Raw genomic sequence first — 20898 nt, forward strand, 5'->3', positions numbered from 1 at the left:
GAGAAGGCACACTCTGATTAGCTTCTGTTAAGATGTATTATGCTTGGCAGGCCCCTATCCATAGAGCAAGAGCATGGTAGTGGATGAGAAGGTGACAGAATGGAAAAGGGGGTTTCCAATCACTGCGTGGAATGCCAAGGGTTTTCCCTTGATTACAGACCACTGAGCAGCCCTTCTGAGTCTTGGCGTCACCAGGTGGTTGAATAATGAAAATTAGGCCAGCTCCTTGAATTACCTCTCATGCCTCCAATAAGGCTGTTCTGCAAGCCTCTGGGCAGTTGCCCAAATGCCCTACTGGAGCTCCAGGGCCAGATGTTGATGCAAATGAGCCCATAAAAAACAGGCAATGGGAATGGGCCAAATGGAGCATGTTCCTTTTTAGATGGAATATATTTGGATAATATATTTTGGAATATATTTGGATGCTTCAGATCATTCAGCCATCCAAACATTTTACTGTTTTTTTTTTCTTTTTTAAAATTTTTCCCATTTTATTTTTTTAACTTAAGTTCAATGAATTAACATAGAGTGTATTATTAGTATCAGGGGTACAGTTCAGTGATTTCTAAGTTGCATACAACACTCAGTGTTCATCACATCATGTGCCTTCCTTCATGTCCGTCACTCAATTACCCCATCCTTCCACCAAACTCCCCTCCAGCAACCCTCCGTTTGTTTTCTGGAGTGAAGAGTCTCTTATGGTTTGCCTCCCTTTCTGGTTTCATCTTGTTTTATTTTTCCCTCCCTTCCCCTATGATCTGCTTGTTGTTTTGTTTCTTATAGTCCACATATGAGTGAGATCATAGGATAATTGTATTTCTCTGATTGACTTATTTTGCTTAGCATAATACCCTCTAGTTCCAACCATGTTGTTGTAATTGGCAAGATTTCATCTTTTTTGATGGCTGTGTCATATTCCACTATACATCTTGTACCACATCTTTATCCATTCATCTGTAGAAGGACCTCTGGGCTCTTTCCATAGCTTGACTATTTGGACATTGCTTCTATAAACATCCAAACATTTTAATTGTAAATGAAACCAATGGTCAATACTTTCTTGGGGAAACTAATAAGTGCAGCTTTGCAATGATGACTTCTTCCTGAGAGGGAGCAAAGAATGCGTGACTTGCCTGTGCATGCACACCTGTGTCCTCTTGGGTACATGATGCTTCCATGGCATTAGCATCAAACAATACTCAGTCATTAAGCAACTGCCTTCGGCTCAGGTTATGATCCTAGGGTCCTGGGATTGAGCCCCTTGTTGGGCTCTCTGCTCAGCAGGATGTCTGCTTCTCCCTCTCCCACTCCCCCTGCTTGTGTTCACTCTCTGTCTCTCTCCCTGTCAAATAAATTCTTCAACAACAACAACAACAACAAAACATCAAACAATAAGAACCTCTCCTACCTAAAAATTTAGTGATGGTTAAATCCCTGTTAACCCAAGATAAAGACATTCCTACAAAACAGTATGCTCCTTCTGGAGTACCTCACAATCCTGAAGGAAAAAGCCCAAGTAGATTTTCTCTCTGCAATTCTTACCTGCTGATGTACACAAGACTAGCGAGAGCCAACAAGGTGAGACCTTCCTTCTTCCGTGGATAGCAGTGCGGGCCGAGGATGACTTCCGCCAGTGCAAAGGGCAGGATGGATGTGTGCTGAAGGACAGGAAATGAAAAACCATGTCAGGCTGCCCCTGCTGCCTGCCATGGCCCTAATTCTCTCTTTCCTCCCCACTCTAGCTTCTTAGGCAACTGCCAGATGAGATGTCCCCTAACTTGGCTTAGCTCGTGCTCCTTAGATGCTTTGGGGCCTGCTGTGGCTCCCTACTGCCCTCGGTGATGGCTCAAACTCCTTTGTCTGGCCACCAAGGCTCTCGGGAATGTGCTACCCTCCTCTCGCTCCTGCTTACTGTCCTCCTCCCCCCGCCCCAGGCGTGCACCCTAACCCGCACTTCCACACCCACTCCTCCCCTAGAACACGGCTGTTTCCTTCACTCCGCTTTGTACTCAGTGTGCTTGTTCCTGCCCTCCCACTTTTGTTCATCCCTCCACGCTCTGTGGAATCTCTTCTCTCCCTACATTTGAATCATTCGTGTTCTCCGCGGCCAACGCGATCTTCCACGGCGCTGTCCCTGCATTTTCCTCCTGCTAATTTCTCTCACTCAGTCCGACTGCCTTTCTATCCTGTGCCATGTCGTCTAGCACTTAGGAGGTGTAGCTGGAAGATCTGGGGGTGGGGTGAGCGGAGAACGCTGCTTACTGGGAACATTGAACAGTGTTAGTATTTTTCAGATTTTCCTTTTGCAGCTATGATTCCTCTTTCATCCGGGCCCCTCATTTCCTTAGCATTTGGCAGCCCTCTTGCATCTCTAGCCTTTACCTATGAACTACATCCCATTCCCACTCCTGAGCCCCAAGACAGCGGGGTCAGCACCTCCATTAGGGTAATCGCTGGGGCTTAGAAATGTCACAGAGCCTGTGTCACCATGCTCCCGTACTCAGTTCTGTGGCTGGGGCCCTGGGGTGGCCTTTGCTATCAGTCATGTCAGTGTTGTGCTCAGAGGCATCCCCAGGGGGCCACAGTTTCTCATTCGAACCTGAACTAGTGATGGGATAGTCAGGAGATCAAGACCCTTGGATGACAAGAAATGTGGCAAGTTTTTATCGGGCAGCGGTGGAATGAGAAGGAATCAGTCTTAATAATAGGGCATTGCATGGCAGAGAGGGCCCCCTGGGGCCCCAACAGGGCTGCAGGTGGGTGGCACAAAGCAATGAGGCCTCTTATGGGCCCCAGTACCCACATTTTAGCAGCAAAGCTTAGAAGAACAACATTGCAGACACACCATGGTTTCTATAGGTTTTGTCCAGGATTGGTCCCTAACATACTGACGGGTTGCATATACAAGTGACAAGACATTTGGGCTAACTGTCACATCCTGCACCTCTCTTTGGTCTGATTTGAGGCTACAGCTTCTGCGTCTCTCCCTCTAATAAAGGAGCATAGTGGTTAAGAGAACGCACTTTCAGATCTGACGTTGGACTAGTTTCTGAATCTGTTTGAACTTCAACTTCCTGTTATCAAATAGGGAATAGTCTACATGTCATGGAGAGGACGGCTCTGAGGATTGAGATTAGAGCATAGAAAGAGCTTCGTCCTCAGCCCCTGAGAGGTGCCCATGAGCATTAGCTGTGATTGCCATGATTATCACTGTGATTGTTGTCCTTCAGCTCATCAGTGGCCCATGGGGAGCAGGGTGAAGCGAGGTTCTAGGAAGCCCACAGTGCCAGGCGCTCAGATGCAGGCAGGCAAGCAGCTGGAGTATGGCCGCAGAGCCTCCCCGTGGCTGCCCTGTGGCTCCCTCCCCAGCCCACAGCTGCTGCTCATGCTCCCAGCCACTCTTAGCTGCGCTGCCTTGGAGCCCTAACAACGCCCGGCGACTGACATCCATGCTCTTTTCACCCAGAGGTTACCTCAGGAGGCGAGTGATGGGGCCATCTCCCCAGCACAGCCCCCTGCCTCTCCTCCTGCCTTCATTCTGCCACAACCAGGAAGATCCAACTTCTATTAGAAGGCATTAACAGTCCCATTATCCTGGCCATTGATCTGACAGATTTTATTAACCCTGCCCATAGTCAGCAGCTTCAGCTCTCTACATCAATGATCACGGGGAACAGAATTCCTGTGGAATAATGTAGTGCGTTCACATTAGGAGCAAATGAGTTCAGAGTGATTAATGCTTTTACAACAAATAACTCAGGAATGCATGACTGGTCACCTCTTCTAGAAGCCTGCCCTTTGCAAGTGACATTCAATTGGATTTCCAAATGAATTCTCTCTGATGACTTCTGGGAAGTTTACTCCAGTGATGTCATTAGTGACGGGCCATATACTGTGGCTTAATACCAGCTAAAAGGTCTTTAAAAGAATCACATTTTTTCATCGAGACTGGGAGGAGGAGGACGACCAGTCTGTGAACTTTCTGAACATTGGGCTAGTGTGAGGAGCCAAGCGTAACACCTTAAACCTCCTGGTATTTCGAAAGTACTGGTATTTTACCTCGTGTTCATATCAATTGTATAACCTTTGTCAGGCAGCACATATTTTTTTTTAAAAAAAAGGAAGAAAAAAGTCAGTAAGAGAAAAATCAAATATGCTTTCTGCTTCCAAAAAATCTAATAATTAGGCTGGGATTGACACAAATTAGAATGCTGCCAAAAATTACTGAAAACAGTGACTCATTCTGTATTTCAATTAACAGTTTCTCAGTTTCCCTTATAAACAGTGAAGCTGACAAAAATTAATTATCTCAGAGGGGGTAAAATATTTCCTTCCAGAGTAAACAAAACATCACGGGCTGAAACAATAGTATGTGTGAACAGAGACGATGGAATCAAATTATCTTTCCTTGTCAATTAGCCATCATTTGGGGGAAATTCTCCTTTAAATATCTCATTCCAGATGTATTGGTTAAAAGGACAGTGTTGCTCTTTTCCCATCCTTTTCTACTAAATCCTGCCTTCTCCTCCTGTCCTTGGTGCAATGCCTACTTCCATGTGACTATCTTGGAGATGGAACGCTGAGCATGAAGAAGCGATTTAAGTTAGTGTAGAAATGTGCTTTAGATCCCCTGGTTGCAAAATAGCCTTGTACGTAAGTACTGAAACTTACCAGCCCGCAGGGCATTCTTACAGGGTCATGTGAGTGTGACGCGTAACATAGTGAACACTTATTCTTCCTCGCCTCATGCCAGTGAGCCCAGAGCTGTTACAAACAGCTTCCCTGGTTTGAGGCTAAATGTACCACAGGATGCTTTTGCTTGATTCTTGGGAGAGAGGCAAGCCTTAATCCCTGAGATAACCCATGGAGGCAACAGTGTTTCATCATTGTCATGCAGTTCCAAAGACTAAATCCATAGGACCAGGATGGTCACACTCATCTCTAAGATCCTTGGGGGAGCCAAGAGCACTTAATTTCCTCCAGTGAAAGAAATTCAGGGAACCTCTACATTTTTTTAAAAAATCAGATAATAAGATTTAAAAATATGATCTCTGCCTCTTTCCTTGATTTCATTTCCTTGTCAGACTAGGATTTGAGTTTGGTGTTGATTTGAGTTGATTTGAGTTGATTTGAGTTGACCAAGAGAAACAAGCCGACCTCGACCTTCTCAGACTGGTCATGGAGCAACTTTCTCCTTGAGATGCTGTTTCTCATAGTGAGCTTACATAATATTGCCCGCATTGTGTTTGGTTTCAAATTTCGCCTCCCTCCCTCATTCAGGCAATGCTGACATCTGAGAATCAGTTCCTCACACTGACGCTTTCCAACCCGAGGTCCTTTTCCCCAAGTCTCTAAGACAATATTTTTGGTTTACTTATGGTGCTAATGGATAGATATTTTTTTTTTAAGATTTTTATTTATTTATTTGAGAGACCGTGAGAGAGAGCATGAGAGGCAAGAAGGTCAGAGGGAGAAGCAGACTCCCTATGGAGCAGGGAGCCTGATGCAGGACTTGATCCCTGGACTCCGGGACTGTGACCTGAGCCAAAGGCGGTTGCTTAACCAACTGAGCCACCCGGGTGCCCTGGATAGATATTTTAAAATAAAGTTTTATTACACTGGCAAGATCTCATTTCTGAGGACATGAAGTGTATTTTTTTACTCACCATACATGCAATATAACACTTTTTATGTATGACAAAAACGAAAGTCTTTACACAATCTCTTCAGCAGCAAACACATGGCCAAGACATCAATTAAAACATAAATGTAAATACAACAGACACGAAAAGGGTGGCAAAACAAGCCTTAATAGAATGCTATTATACTCGGGCTTGTTAATACACTGCTTGATCACGATCCTTAAGCTCGAAAACTACATGTGGTAAAAACACACAGTAATAATTGTTTTATAAATCCCAACAAGACCGTCTCTGATTTCAGTAACCACCATTCATTTGCCAGCTAAAAACTTGTACCTCATTCTTTAACACTGTAGTTTCTGCCTCTAAAACCCACAGGTTGGGACAACAGTGAAGGTCTTCTTGGGAATATTTTATATCCAAAAGCAGAAGCCATCTGTACTCTCTCTGATCACTGTGTTGTTACAGTTACAATTTTGCTTTAAGTCCATCTGATACATGGGAATCCAGAAATGTAGACATAGGCTATATTGTTTATACATCTGGGGATAACTTTTTTATTTTTCTATAAATTTTTTCCACTTATACTGCCTACACTATTCTTTTTGGCCTCAAGTACCAGAGTTTAGAAGATACTGTGATTGTATTGGTAAAAATTCCCTTTTCCACTTTCTTGAAACTAGAGAGCATAAGCTAGGCACCACTATAATTAAAGAGCCAATGTTTATAAATGCCTGGGGAGGGGGATTGGGAAGATAATCCACCCACAGAAAGAGCCACAGTCTTCCCTTTGATCTTTACAGTCTACCTAGGTGGGCTGACAACAGCCCAGCTTGGTAAAAACTCAGAAAACGTAAGTTAAAAACTGAAAGTCTTATTTACCACGGAAGAGTAGGACTTTTTGTAATTTACCTGAAATATGCCAAAAATAAGATGAGTTGATGGATGGTAGATGCACAGATCTGAGATAAAGCGAATTCAGTTAACTATGAGGAGTAGGATCTAAGTCGCAGGTAACACAGGTGATCACCATAAAATTCTTTCGACTGCGCTTATTTGAAAATTTTCATAATAAAAGATTGGGAAAAACATGGAGAGCCTTTACTGACTTGGAAAGAGTAAATGCTCCATTGGGCTGAGGAAGAAAAGCAGGGTGTTACTTATGAACCCGTACATGAATTGAACAGGTGGTTAAATAGTAACTTTCTGGATCTTCGAAAGAGCATTTATAAGTGCTTTCTTACTTTCTACACTCTTGTGCTTGGGTTAATACGTAGTTCGGCCAACATCTTAAAAGCAGCATTCTCCTAATACGAAGCTAGCTGGCTTCGACAGCACGCAGGGTGGTGAAGAAGTGGCCGTTTAGGTTCATTCGATCCAATTAAGGGTAAGACAGAAAAAAGACCTGCGAGATTGGGACCTGCAATCCAGGAATATATTTGCCCCTTCTTGTTCTCCTCTCTCGCTCCATACCTCTCCAAAGCACCCAAATCCCTTCCCCTTGTTTAATTCTCTCTGGCTGTAGTAACAACCTAGACACCTGCTGTAATCAAGCACTCATTCCTCCCTGTCTTATATCCAAACTTGATCCACTTTTTCCTTCTAATTCTCCCCACAGCTGCCCAGGCTTTTACTCCGCCTGGCATCCTCTCCCTAGCTCTTTCCTATCTTGGTACATACTCAACACTGCAATTAGACCAACCTTCCGAGAACAAGTTTCATGTTGCTACTCCTGCTCAAAATCTTCCGATGGCTCCCTGCTGCTTTGGTCCCCTGAATACCCTCTTTCCCTAATCTCATCTTTCCCTTTCATTTTCCACAGTGTCTCAACAGGCTCTCCCTCTTTTGACTCAAACCAGTCTCCTCCTCATCCTGGTCTTTCATTTTCTTCCCTTCCCTAGCACTCCTCTTCTTCCCATTTAGCGAGCTCTTTAACTCTTCTCTCCCAACTCTCCACACACACCGTTGAGATGCCTCACAACCAAAACCGCACACATTAACATGAGAAGATGTAAAAGAAAATTAGGACCCAGGAAAACACTGAGATGCAAATATGCCAACCAGAGGTTCTCTGGGCTGAGATTCAAACTTAGCACTAGGTTTCCAGACAGCCAAAGTAGAAACAGAGAGATGGAATGAATAGTCCCTTTTTTTGTTTGTTTGTCTGTGTTCAGGGGAAATCAAGTTTTTCCACTAGTATTTTCCACTAGTAGGCGGTGTCTCTGAAGCAGAACGGTTCAGAGATCTAGGTTCCATAAACTGATAAAATCTGAAGGCAAAATAATAAAAGGCAATCTCTAGAAGGGGGTTCTGCCAGTAAGGAGATAATATTGCATAATTATGTAGGCTTCCGGTGATCAGAACAGTAGATGGACTCCAGAAATACCATTTTCCCCCGATGGGTGTTTTTGCTTGTTTTTGTTCCCATTATGAGTCAGACATCAGCCAGTATTTTATTCTCCATTTAGCCTGGAGTGAAGGTCTTAAACACTGTTGATGACACAGAGATCTAAGGGCTCGGAGGAATTCAGTCAGTGGTAACATTGACAGCCCCTTCCTGCAAATAAGAAGCCTCACCAAAGAAACCATCCCGCTTCTGGGAGCTGAGTGCCCAGCCCTTCCTGCAACCTCTGGGGCCCATGTCGCGTCCACACCACACCCACGTCACATGCTGCCTTTGCACAAGATGCTCGTGCTCCTGTCCCTCCCACAGTTCTGTGGGGTTGCACTTGACTCCCCCGTGCTTAGTTACATTCAGTTTTATTTGTGACACTATCAATTTAATCTTTACGCAGCCAATTTTTCTCTCCCAGTTTCATCCAATTATAAACTCTGAGGGCAAAGCTCTCGTCTCTGACTTTTTCAGAACTCCTCCTCTTCTCAGTAAATGCGTTTTTGTCCAATTTTCTGTATTTGAACTTACGTATCACACAGTAGAATTACGTCCCGCATGCAGCCTGCAGAGCCCCTGATGATCGGGTCACCTTGCCCATTTTATTTCTATGATCTATAGCCCTCACCCACCTCCACCCCCTAATTTCTCCTCCTCCACCCACATGTCCCTCCCTCACCATACCTCCCCTCCATCAGCCTCCTCCACCTTCTCTGCACCTTACAGGGCTCAGCGCAGATATTCCCACCTCCAGGGAGCACTCGCAGCCTTCCCGAAGCATCCAGTAGGTGCCCTTCCCTGGCACAGCTGGCCCTCCCCGTGCTCACGTGCACACAGCATCATATGACTGCATTCACCTGATACTGGCCACATGGGGTGCAACCACCTGGAGGCTTAGGGCTCTCCCCATCTCATCTCCAGTTGCCCAGCACAGTACTCGATCTACTCTGGTTACCTACAATTTCTGGTATTAATGAACAAATCAATGAAACAACAGAGTGGGGCAGAAGAAGAAGGGACAGTCTTCTGTCTAGCTTGGGGGGACAGTCTGGCATTCTGATATGAGAAGACAGCTGCTGAGGCCACGTTCAACTGACATGGGCAGCCTCGTGCTAGACTGTGTCCACGGTCACAAGGGTACACCAATCTCTTTTCAGCCTGGTCACCTTTATCCTTGGCCCTGGCCATCAGTGGTGCCCCAAATGCTGAAAAGTGGGCATTGCAGGTCACAGGGAAACCTGTGAGCAAGTGTGACTACTGGGAATAAGCTCAGGGTGTCAATGTCGTGGTAACTTGATTATAGACTCAATTATAGAGGTGTCACCCTCCAGGAGCCGGCAGCCCAACAGGAAGTCTAAACATACATACATAGCCAAGAGAGGCTGTGCTTTGTTCATCTTGGGATCTGCCAGCCGTGACCCTCTGTTCAGAGACTGGGCCGGGTGGAACCCCCCCACCCCCAGGTTTTGTTCACTATCATCTTTGTGTCTCCTCCTCTGTGTCAGTGTGTAATCCGCCCTTCCTCCCTGCTTCTGTGCCTGGCTCCAGAGAGCACACATGGAGACTTGTTTTTAAGACAGAGACAGATGGGCAGCTCTCTAGAAAGCTGCTCCAAGTTGGAGGGAGGAGACTGTTCTTTTCAAGAAAGAGAAAGTTTCAGAAGCACGAGAATCTGCTCTTGCTTTAAGAGCCACGGTGTCTCTGGGCACCATCGCCTCCCCTCAGATACCACATCATAATGGCAATAAAGGACTCAATGTGCAGGCAGCTGGTCTCCCTGGGAGATAACAGTAATGCAGGAAAGCACCCTGTGACCCCAAGGGCCAGGGCAGAGTTCCAAACTCCCCACATGACTGATCCCATGATGGACGGGTTTCCACAGTTTCTCCTTCCTGACTCTGGCTTTCCCTTGCTGAGCCATCAGGGTATTCCTAGAGGGACTCACCAACTGTTCTGCAAGTGCAGCAGGTGCTGCCTGGTGACTTTGCCAAACACAAGTAGTCATTTGGTTTAGGGGTAGTCTGTAGGTGCACGAGGTGGGATGCATGAGGTCACTGCAGCAGAGGGGTCTCACCCATAGAGGAGGCGGTGACTGGGAGGGCCATGGTAGGATGCTTAGCAGCATTTCTGGCTTCTACTCCCTGAATGCCAGGAGCACCTACCCCCTCTCCCCCCCCACTCCCTGCTGTTGTGACAATCAAAACTGTCTCCAGATATTGCCATGTGTCCCCTGGTGAGCAAAATTAATCCTAGCCGAGAATGCCTGATTTGAGTAATTAGCAAAGGAAGAACATCTTGCAGAGGTAGTTGACAAAGAGCAGTTAGTTAAGTCTGGAGAAGGGGCACCTGGGTGGCTCCGTCAGTTAAGCGTCTGCCTTCAGCTCAGGTCATGATCTCAGGGTCCTGGGATGGAGTCCCACGTCAGGCTCCCTGCTCAGTGGGGAGTCTGCTTCTCCCTCTCCCTCTGCTGCTCCCACCACTTATGCTCTCTCTCTCTCTCTCTCAAATAAACAAATACTATCTTAAAAAAGAAAAGAAAGTCTGGAGTTAAGGTAAAAAAAAAAGGAAAGAGAAATTTTTGATAAATATGGTTTAATGTGTCACATGTTGAGACACATTAAGGCAGGAGCCCGCCCTGCCCGTCTCTCTATCCCACACTGCAGTTTCAGAGACAAGAAGGCTGCAACAAACACCCAGGAGCTGGTTTCTTGTGTTCCCACTCGCTTGTTCTTCCTTCTAGGTTGACTCCCATGTTCCTTGTCCAGTTCCTTGTACCTGTGGGTTTAAACCTTTTATTCATGATAATCTTGGACTTGGACCTTGGAGCCCCTGGGCACGGGGAAGGGCTAGCATGGGATGTCTCTGCTACTTCCACTTCCATCTGTTCCAGAAACCCCAAGGGTGGGTAGAAAGTATAACGAGTTTCAGAGTGCAAAGTTTGGGAACCGCACGCAGGACAATTTAATGACCGAAGTCCTGCTCAGAGCCCCTACACCCCTGGGAATGCAAGCCTGGGGCATTGAGACAATCCTCCTACTGCCAAGAAATTTGCTCCACTTCCTTATCGCGGTATTCTTAGGAAAAACAAAACAAAATTTCTCAAAAGGTCAGAAAATTCCTTCTCACCACTGCATAGTAAAATGCGGCTTTTATGAGTTCCTAGATGTGTTTTGAGAGAGACGCCCAAAACACACAAGCTTTTATTCCTAACTAGTTCATAGAAGGAAAAGTCTCCGGAATAACCCTGTGTAATAAATCCAGCACTTTTTGGCTTCCACACTCAGAAAAAAAAAAAAAAAAAAAAAAAAAAAAAAAAAACCCACAAAGGTTTTTGTTTTGTTCTGTTTAGCCTTTCAATCTGAATTTTCACTGGTAAAATCTGTTCCAATGGAGGGAAGTGAAATGCGAAACTCTCCCTTGCTTTATGAAGCTTTTCTTGTTTCTTTTTTAAAATATTAATTAAAATTAAAAATTAAAAATTTTAAATTAAATTTAAATTAAATTAAAACATAAGAAGACTCTTGATTATGCTTGAGGTGTTCAAACGCTAGGTTCCACAGCGGTCACCAAAGAACTTGTCCTATTTCTATTGAATTCTACATTTGTGGGTTCACTTTTCACATACATATAGTAATGTACTCTATTAGTAGCCTCTTTGCTTATCATTAGAAACCTGTGGTTGGCTCTATCACCAACCAGGCAAGCCCAGCACTAAAGAGGCTGGGAAACTGGCCTTTCACACATGTTCACAGAGATGGGAACAGGCTGTTCTTTCGATGGATTCTCCCTGTTTTTCCTTCGACCACCTTTCTTTCATCTGGTTACCTCCAACGTGGTCATGTCTTCATTCTTCTTAGTTTCAGCCTCTCCCAATCTTCTTCCCTGATGCAATGGCTTCTTGAGTTCCCTTTGGCTACATGAAAACTCCATTACCTAATGAACGTCTGTCGATGCTGGTAACAGAGGAAGGTGTCAGCCTGAAAAGACTGAACACGTTTCTGCCTAAAACCATCCACCTCTGAGCCTCAGTCCCGATCAGAAAAAAACCGTATCTTTCCTTTAATAAAAGATATATAATTGCCATGACTGTGTATCTCTTTGAACATAAGTCAGTCAATAGTGTACCATGTGTCAGAACAATCAAAATCTGCACAGATACTTCAAGGCATCCATAATCCCTCTAGAATTTTTCTCATTTAGAACTTACCAGAGAAAAGAACACCTTACAGTCTCAAAGCACTTAGTGTCAGCCACAGACTCTAAAGGAAGACCTCCCAAAGCTTCCTCTTTGCCTCCAACACCTCCTCCACGTCAACACACCCCGCTCAGGGTCGTGAGATTCTCTCTTTCTTCCTATGCCCTTCCCCTTGTCTCCAAAACAAAACAAAACAAAACAAAACAAAAAAGGTAAACATTTGTGGTCCCTCCTCTTTGAGGTCTTATAGTCTAGTCAGCAAGATTTTCCATAAACAAGTAAAACACACGGATACCAAACATGTTATATGTTATGAAGGAAACAAACAGGAATCTTCACCAGAAGAAAAGTGGGGGGCATACTTTAAGTAGGGCAGACAGGGAAGGCCATCCTGAAGAGGTCTTATCTAAATGATAAGAGTGATCCAGGAAGGAACGGAAGGAGAACATTTCTGGTAAAGGGAACAGAGCATGGGTAAAGGTCATGGTGTTGGAAAGAGCTCTAGAAGGGTGGCAGGCTCAGAGAAGAGGCCGCGTTCATCAGACTTGGTAGGCCACAGGAAGGAGTTTGGGTATATTCCAAGTGTAACACAAGATCACTGAAGAATATTAGGAGGGAACACTCAGTTTCAGTCTATTTTGCTGCTATATGGAGAAGGCTGAGCGTGGAAGCAGGAAGACCTGTTTGGAGGTGGTGAGTGCTTTAGATGAGAAGAGCCTGTGGATACCAGGATGTTGACAATGGAGCTAGCAAGTGAGCAGATTTGCTAAACATTCTGGAGGTAGAATGGACATGACTAGCTAATGGATTGGATATGAGGATGATGCGATGGAGGGAGGTAGTGAGGTCAAGGCTGGTTTCTTTCTTAAGCATTGGGGAAAATGGCGGCTCCATTTTCTAAGAGAGAGGAGCCCTGGCCAGATTTGGCAGTGAGAATAACATGTCCAGTTCAGGACCTGTTGACTCAGAAGTGTCTGGGACACGTCTGTAGATTCATCTGTAACAGCCGCATAAGGTAGGCAGTTAGAGACGGAAGTCAGGAACTCAGAGGAGGGCTGGGCTGTAGACTGGACACCTGGATGGAGATGGATGTGTTCCCAGGGAGAGAGTCCTGATAGAGAGGGTGGCCCGGGACAAGACTGGAAGAACACCATTATTTCGAGGGCAGCTAAAGGACACAGCAGAGACCGAAGAGGAAGAAAGCTAGTTAGTGTGGTATCACTTGAGCCAAAGAAGCAGAGTTTCAAGAAGGAAGAGTCGACTATACCAAATGCTGCTGAGAAGTGTGTAAGTGGGGGACAAAAGCAGGAGTCCGGGGTTTGGCTGGCCATGTGGAGATAGCTGGTGACCAGAATAAAAGGAATGAGTGGAGTAAGCACAGATGATCCTTAGTATGGGTCTGCTCCATTCAGAAAGGCTTCCCTGCTTTCTCGTGTGCCTGGTCTGCCCAGAAGGAAATTCCTAATTAGCCAACCCCACCATCACCCCTCCAAATCCTGGTAAGAATCAGAGCAGGGCTCTGGAAACTGAAGTTATAACTTGAGATTTGTCTTTGCCTTGGGTGGTAGAGAGAAGGGATGTCCTTCCTTTCATCCTCTCCTAGAGTGGTTGGTTTGGAAGACGCGAAGCCAGAGAATAAATCTCAGAGAAAGAGCCAAGCAGCAGGCTGCCCTCTTGCTTCAGCAAGGCCCTAATCTAAGGGGACAAGATGGGCCACTGTGACAAGAATAGAAGGGATTAGGAAATGGTGGGGTGTGGTAGGGAAGAAGCAGCATCTACGTTGGCAAAGTCTGTGTCTTGGGGCATTTGCAGCTACTGGAAGCTCAGAGGAGCGCCGGGAGTTTGGTTTCTGGTTGAATCTCTCAGTGGGGCATATCCTAGTTTATAAACAGAACTTGCATTTCACCCTTCCCCTGGTGAGGTAGCCCAGGTGGTTCTATAGGTCTGTCCAGAACTCCCATGTTGATGTTAATTAGAAAGCAAATCAAGCAAACCTGAGAACATAAAAACCTGACCCTGAGCATTAGTTATATACAAATGAAGCAGCGTGTGCCAGAATATAAAGAAACACACACTTGAGCTTAATTGTCACATTGCCCAGCATAGAAGGCAGGCAATCTGGTCACCTCGAGAGATCACTTTATGATCAAGAGCTTTTCCTTAATTGCCAGAAATGTCTAAGGGCCGCCCCTCCAGGGACACCTGCCAGGATTAGAAAGGAGAACACTCCACCAAATTCATCTATAATCACAATTTAGAATTATTAAAGAGCAGCCCATGGAATACGCCTTGGGGAACAGGGCTCTTGTCCCTGATAAAGGGATGAACAAAAACGGATTGCTGAATCATTTCTTTTCTTTGTGTATGCCTATCCCCTTTAAAGGACCACTTTCAACACTTTGCATTTTCCCTCAAATGTACCCTGACCCTCCCATGTTGCCACTCCTTTCCCCATGTCTGACTATATTATCAACCAGAATAGTTTGATTAGGGGTTAATTGCACAATTTAGAGATTTGTGCCTTGGGGAGCAGTAGAAATGCTTGAAGGGGAAGAGGTATCTTATTCATACACAAAGGTCTGTCTGCCATAAAGCACGCCTACATTCATGGGTTTGAACCCATCCCATGTGGAGTCCTGTTCTCAGGCTTTTCTTTGTGCTTCAGAAAAGCCCCTGACCATGAATTCAAATTCTCATCAGTATAGTTTTATTTTTCCTCTTCAGCTTTTCTGCTCCTACAGATGCAGAAGTCATACACTCCATTTCCGTGTGGCTATTTTAGACATTATAACATGCTCATTTAACTTGGTACGGTATGATAGAAGTCATTATCTCTAGCCCCTCCCCCCCTTACGTCCCCCCCATCCACAGCCCAAGACAGCCTCAGAATGCCTTCATTCCAATCCTCGCCCTCCCAATTTACATTCTATTTTCATCCAGCATTTTAACTCATTCTTTTTTTAAATCACCATAAGTTGAGCAAATTGCTTGCCATTTGCTTTTGGTATCTCCGTCCTTCCCTCTGAGATCCTTTTCCTTCCTCCTGAAGCTTCCCCTTTAGCCTTTCCCATTACTGAGGGTCTGTCGGTGATAAAATCTGTTTCCACGCCTCTGACAATGTCTTCATCTTGCCTCTGTTTCAGAAGATACTTTCAGGGAGTAAATAGGCTGGCAGGGTTTTTGTGTGTGTGTGTGTGTGTGTGTGTGTGTGTGTGTCAAGCCTTGAAGCTGTTACTTCACTGTCTCCCAGCTTCTTTGTCACTAATGAGAAACCAGCTCTCAGTCTAACAGTAGTTGCTATTGGGGAAACCCAGCTCGTTAATCTGGCTGCTTCTAGCATCTTCTTCACGTGTAAGGTGTCCGCAGGGTCACACACATGGCTAGATGTCTGCCCTTCGTCCTGCATGGCGATTTTTGCTACTTCTTGAATTTGAGGATTATTTTTCCAATATTCTAGGAAATAATCAGTGATTCTCTCTTCCAACATGGCCTCCCGCCTTCAAATATGGCACCTCCCTCTCTTTGTTAGCTCCCCTTTGGTCTTATTTTAGCTTTGGGGACTTTCATTACTTTCTTGTCAATAAGTCAAACATCTAAACATCTTTTCAAAAATGTTTTAGTCAACATTACGGGTGTCTTGTAATGTTTGTGGTTTTTTTTTGGGTGGGGGGGGACTCCTGTTGCATATTACTGCCAGAAACAGAAGTCACTCAAGACCTTGTTTCCTTTGGAAGAATAACTCGCTCCCACGAAGGGTGTGGACATGATTCGGAAGGAAACAGGGATTTTATGAATGTGTATCAGTCAGGATGTCAGCAGGAACACAGAAGCCCACTGAGGGACTGCAAGGAGGAAGGTTTTAGAGGCATAGGCAGCTGCTGGAAAGAGTAGGGTAGTAAGAGTGGGAAACTTCTCTGAGATCTTCTGTGAGATCATAAATCTCTGAGAGTTGCCACCATTGATGGCGTCTGCTTGTAGTGTAAAGTGTGTGATTCCTAGGTGCTTGTCCAGGTAGCCACGGCTGACCTTGTGTCTGTTCTCCACATAGCTCTTTTTAGCCACCACTACAGAACAATCGTTTCTTCTCTTGTACCACTCACAAGAGTGCCTTTTATTGATGACTCTCACTGGGAACCATATGGAGAAAGGGATTCTATGAGCTGTGTGTGGTTTGGGGCTTTATCCCTTGCTACTCCGTGGAGGATGGAGAAGGAGTAAAGGGGATTCTAAGTAGACAACGACTGGGCATAGGTCCTTATGGATCACTGAAATCTCCATGTTCTACATATATTATTTTCTTTGTTCCTAGTAATACCATTGAGAAGAACAGGAAATTTTTTTTTTCTTTAAGGAGAATCAGAGAAAGGGATGAGACGGAGTTAGAACAGAACAGTCATGGGTGGCTCAGTCAGTTAAGCATCTGCCTTCTGCTCAGGTCATCATCCCAGGGTCCTGGGATGGAGCCCTGCATCAGGCTCCCGGCTCAGTGGAGACCTGTTTCTCCCTCTCTCTCTCTGCCGTTCCCCCTGCTTGTGCTCTCTCTTCCTCTCTGTCAAATAAATAAAATCTTTTTTAAAAAAGAACAGAATACCTTTTTTAAAGAAAGATTTATGTATTTATTTGAGAGAAGGAGAGAGAGAGAACCCAGGGAGAGGGACAGAGTGGGAGGGAGAAAGAATGTCAAGCAGACTCCCTTCTGAGCGCAGAGCTGGACACGGGGCTCAATCTCAGGACTCTCAGATCATGACCTGAGCTGAAACCAAGAGTCAGAAGCTCACCCCCTAAACACACTTATTTTAAGGAACCCATTACCCAGAGAGGTTTATCCACTTTCCCCAAATCATGCAGTAAGACAATGGCAGAAAAGGAGCCAAAACTGGGATTTTCTGGGACTTGAAGGCAATTCTTTTTTTTTTTTTTTTAAAGATTTTATTTATTTATTTGACAGAGAGAAATCACAAGTAGATGGAGAGGCAGGCAGAGAGAGAGGAAGGGAAGCAGGCCCCCTGCTGAGCAGAGAGCCCGATGTGGGACTCGATCCCAGGACCCTGGAATCATGACCTGAGCTGAAGGCAGCGGCTTAACCCACTGAGCCACCCAGGCGTCCCGAAGGCAATTCTTTTCATGAAATCAAAAATTAACTTGTAGGAAACATCAGAGATCAATCCTTTTTTGAAACTTGATAGAGAGCGAAGAAATTTCGCTTCCATTCACCCTAATCTGACCTTTCAGGATCAACCTCCAGTGCCCTTTTCTCTAATAATTTATCCCTTTCAACTTTTCAGCCTAAGAAGCAACTTAACACGTGTGAAGACAGAAAATGCTTCACCAGATGGTCATTTCCTGATGACCTACACTTGGAGATGTCTCAGATTATCTGTGCCATGCTCCAGAAGTCACCACCTCAAGAAAAACCCCATAAATATTCTCCCTGGATATGCAACTCATATTCCAGTTGTCAAATAGCGTTCGACAAATATTTCTTAAGCACTTTTTGTGTCAGGCTTACAATTTCTGTGATCATAATGATATTTTAATGCTACTACCTCTGACATTATTAGGTTAGCAAAGTATTTTAAAATATGTCAGTAAAAGTATGCATATTAATTAAAATGTTCCCACATATAAGCTTTATACTAACCTTCTTGGGCTGATGGGAGACAAAAGACTTTTATTAAATACTATTTGATAGGTAGGTTAAGCATTTTAGTGTCTCTGCCAATCATTGCTATAAATGCATATTGAATAAAAATGAATAAGAGAATATTTATTGTCAGTCATGAAATAGTGAAAAAGGGAACGATCATTGTATTATTGTCTGTTTGAATCAGATGTCTCAGGCAATAGCAAAAAGCAGCATTTTCAAGCAATGGCCATGCCCTCTTGCCACTTACTAACATCAAGTTTTCATTCTGTTTTTAAACATTCATAATTAGGCAGCTGATTCTCTGAGTGCTGAGACAGGGAGGGTATGAGCCAACATGACTGTAGATTTTTGTGTGAAGTGTGTGTGTGGGGGGTCTCTTTAATGACATCGAGGACATTTTCAATTATTTTAGCTGTTCAAGGATGGCAAGTAAGTTCACCACAAGAAAGGCAGGTCCAAATGTGCAAAAAACGTCTGTTGAAAGAAAATGTACAAAAAGTAGAGTGTCCATAGGGTTCAGAAACCCTTGAGATAATTGGCAAAAAGATATACTTTGCTGATGGGAATATGCAAAAAAATTTCACAGAAGCATGAATGAAAGCTTTAGGAAGTCCAAGTTCCACCCAGATTATGCCAACTCCAGCTTCCCACACAAGTATGCGTCTCACAGCCCAGCCCTCACTTCCAGACTTAATCAAGGCTGTCTTACGTGGGTCGAAATCAGCAGAAGAAGCTGCTATGTTTTTGATCTTCTCCATCATGATCAGTGAGAAAGGCATTCATGATAAGAAACACAATCTGATTAAAAGGAAAGTACATTCAACTAATCTCAGAGCTGACCCCACAAGTCAGAGGCTGTAAAAGGCACCCAGCCCACAAAACTGTACCCGGTAGGCACATATACTGTCCCCCTTAGCAGTGTCCCAAAAACTGTGAGCCGTTATTTTTAAATATGGAGGTTTCACGTTTGCTCAAATGCAGATTTCCAACTTGCGTTTGTTCTTTTTTTTTTCCCTCCCTAATGACAGGTACCCCTTAGACCATATGAGATGACTCCCTACTGTTTCCACAGCACTGAGGGGGATTTTTCTCCCTTCTCACTGTTGCTGTGCTTAAAGAACTGCTGTGCTTAAAGAACTGCTCTGTTTTCAAAGACGAGAAAATTACAGAGGAATGTAGTGAAGTCTGGAATCTCAGTGAGGTTTCTTTTGTCTGCTGCTGGCTTCCCTTAGTTGCCTTACCCACTCAGCCCCTCCAGCACCCACATTTGTTACCTTGAATTGGGTTTTAACTTTATTGGCCCAATGGCACCACATCAGTGTACCATCCAGGGCCAGATCCAGAAAACCAAAGGAAATTGCAGAATATCCGTGTAACTGTGAACTCAACCTCAGACTGCCATCAACCCCAACCCATCTAACTACACAGGCCTGGCATCATGTTTCTCATCTGCCCCTTGGTTTTTATTTAGAAAGAAATTACAGCAATCACAATAATGACCCAAAGCGATTTTTTAAAAAATGCTGTCCTTCAAGAATGCTTTCTTTTTAAAAAAAAAAAAAAAAAAAGATTTTATTTATTTATTTGACAGACAGAGATCACAAGTAGGCAGAGAGACAGGCAGAGAGAGAGAGAGGGGGAAGCAGGCTCCCTGTGGAACAGGGAGCCCGATGCGGGGCTTGAACCCAGGTTCCTGGGATCATGACCTGAGCCTAAGGTAGAGGCTTAACCCACTGAGCCACCCAGGCGCCCCAAATGCTTTCTTTTAAATCCTGATGTACTCACAGAAGAAGGGCCCATGAAGATAAGTGATGGCTCATATTTGCAGCACCAGAGACCTTTTGGGGACTTGGAGAGTCTCCCACGGGGAGGATCAGCATTGGGACACCACAGTGTAGGGAAATTGAGTAATAAATGATCCATGTGGCACATCTGGTAATTTTAGAGTTTCCAAGTCGGGACTGAAAATGCAACCACCATTGTTGCTTGATGGCAGACCCCAAGTCTACCTGTATGTGGGTTCATGCGTCCAATTACAGGTAGACCCACCATTCAAGTTTAGAAGGGCCATTAGGTCTTCTGGCTGCTAAACAGAATACAAAAAGGCCACAGCCACAGAAAAGGGAAAGCAAGCCCCCATTTGCTAACGTCTTAACCATGTGTCTCACACAGTGCTGGGCACATGGCACGTATCACAACCACACCAACTTGTCTCCCTAAAAATAAGCTCTAGCCAAGGGCACGTGGGTGACTCAGTTGGTGAAACATCTGAGTCTTGATTTCAGCTCAGGTCATGATCTCAGGGTTGTGGGATCGAGCGCCCGATCAGGCTCTGTGCTCAATGGGGAATCTGCTTGAGATTCTCTCTCCCTGCCCCTGGGCTCCTTCTCCTTTCCCCTTCTCTACAAGTCTTCCCCATCTATGCAAATTCGTCCAGTTTCTCATGCTAAATATCATGGGCATGATCTTGGATTTTTTTCCTTTGCCCCCCTTTAATCCAACAGCAAGTTTATAAATTCTGCCTTCAAAATACTCCTGCAGTCTCTCCATTTCTGTCCATCTCCACACCTACATCCCTGGCCCAAGTACCAGGACTCCCACCGGGATGCCTGCAATGGCGTCATTGTTGGTCTCCCCACTTGCACAATGTTCTATAGATGGCAGCCAGAGTGGGCCTCTCCTGATACAGAGCAGGTCATGTCACACCGCAGGAACAACTCTGCAAAGCCTTCCCATGGTGGGAAAACCAGGATGCACAATCCTCAGCCTGGCCTTCCTGGGCTGCTCCCACAACCCCGCCAGCTGCCCTCCTAGTTGGCACACCTCCCCTGCTCTTCCTTCCTCCACACTGAGTTCCTTCCCACCCCAGGGGGCTTCACACGGGTGCTGACTTCTGCCTGAACTTCTTTTTGCCCTGTTTCCTACCTGTGAGCAGCTACTTATCTTCAGAAACCTAATCTTATCTTCCTGACCCACAAATCCATATTAGGCACTCCTGCCGGTCTTTCTCCTAGAATATTTA

General features: G+C 44.9%; 1 protein-coding gene across 5 annotated transcripts in view; it reads right to left on the reverse strand.

The window, feature by feature from the left end:
* ADTRP (androgen dependent TFPI regulating protein) overlaps positions 1-20898 on the reverse strand; it is a 67282-nt gene that overhangs the window by 24878 nt on the left and 21506 nt on the right. For all 5 annotated transcript variants that reach the window (XM_032341111.1, XM_032341110.1, XM_032341108.1 and 2 more), the window contains exon 5: positions 1543-1658. In XM_032341111.1, coding sequence (XP_032197002.1) covers positions 1543-1658 — 116 coding nt within the window. The remainder of the gene's footprint in view (positions 1-1542; positions 1659-20898) is intronic.

The sequence above is a fragment of the Mustela erminea genome, chromosome 4, assembly GCF_009829155.1.
Source record: "Mustela erminea isolate mMusErm1 chromosome 4, mMusErm1.Pri, whole genome shotgun sequence".
Classification (NCBI taxonomy): Eukaryota; Metazoa; Chordata; class Mammalia; order Carnivora; family Mustelidae; genus Mustela; species Mustela erminea.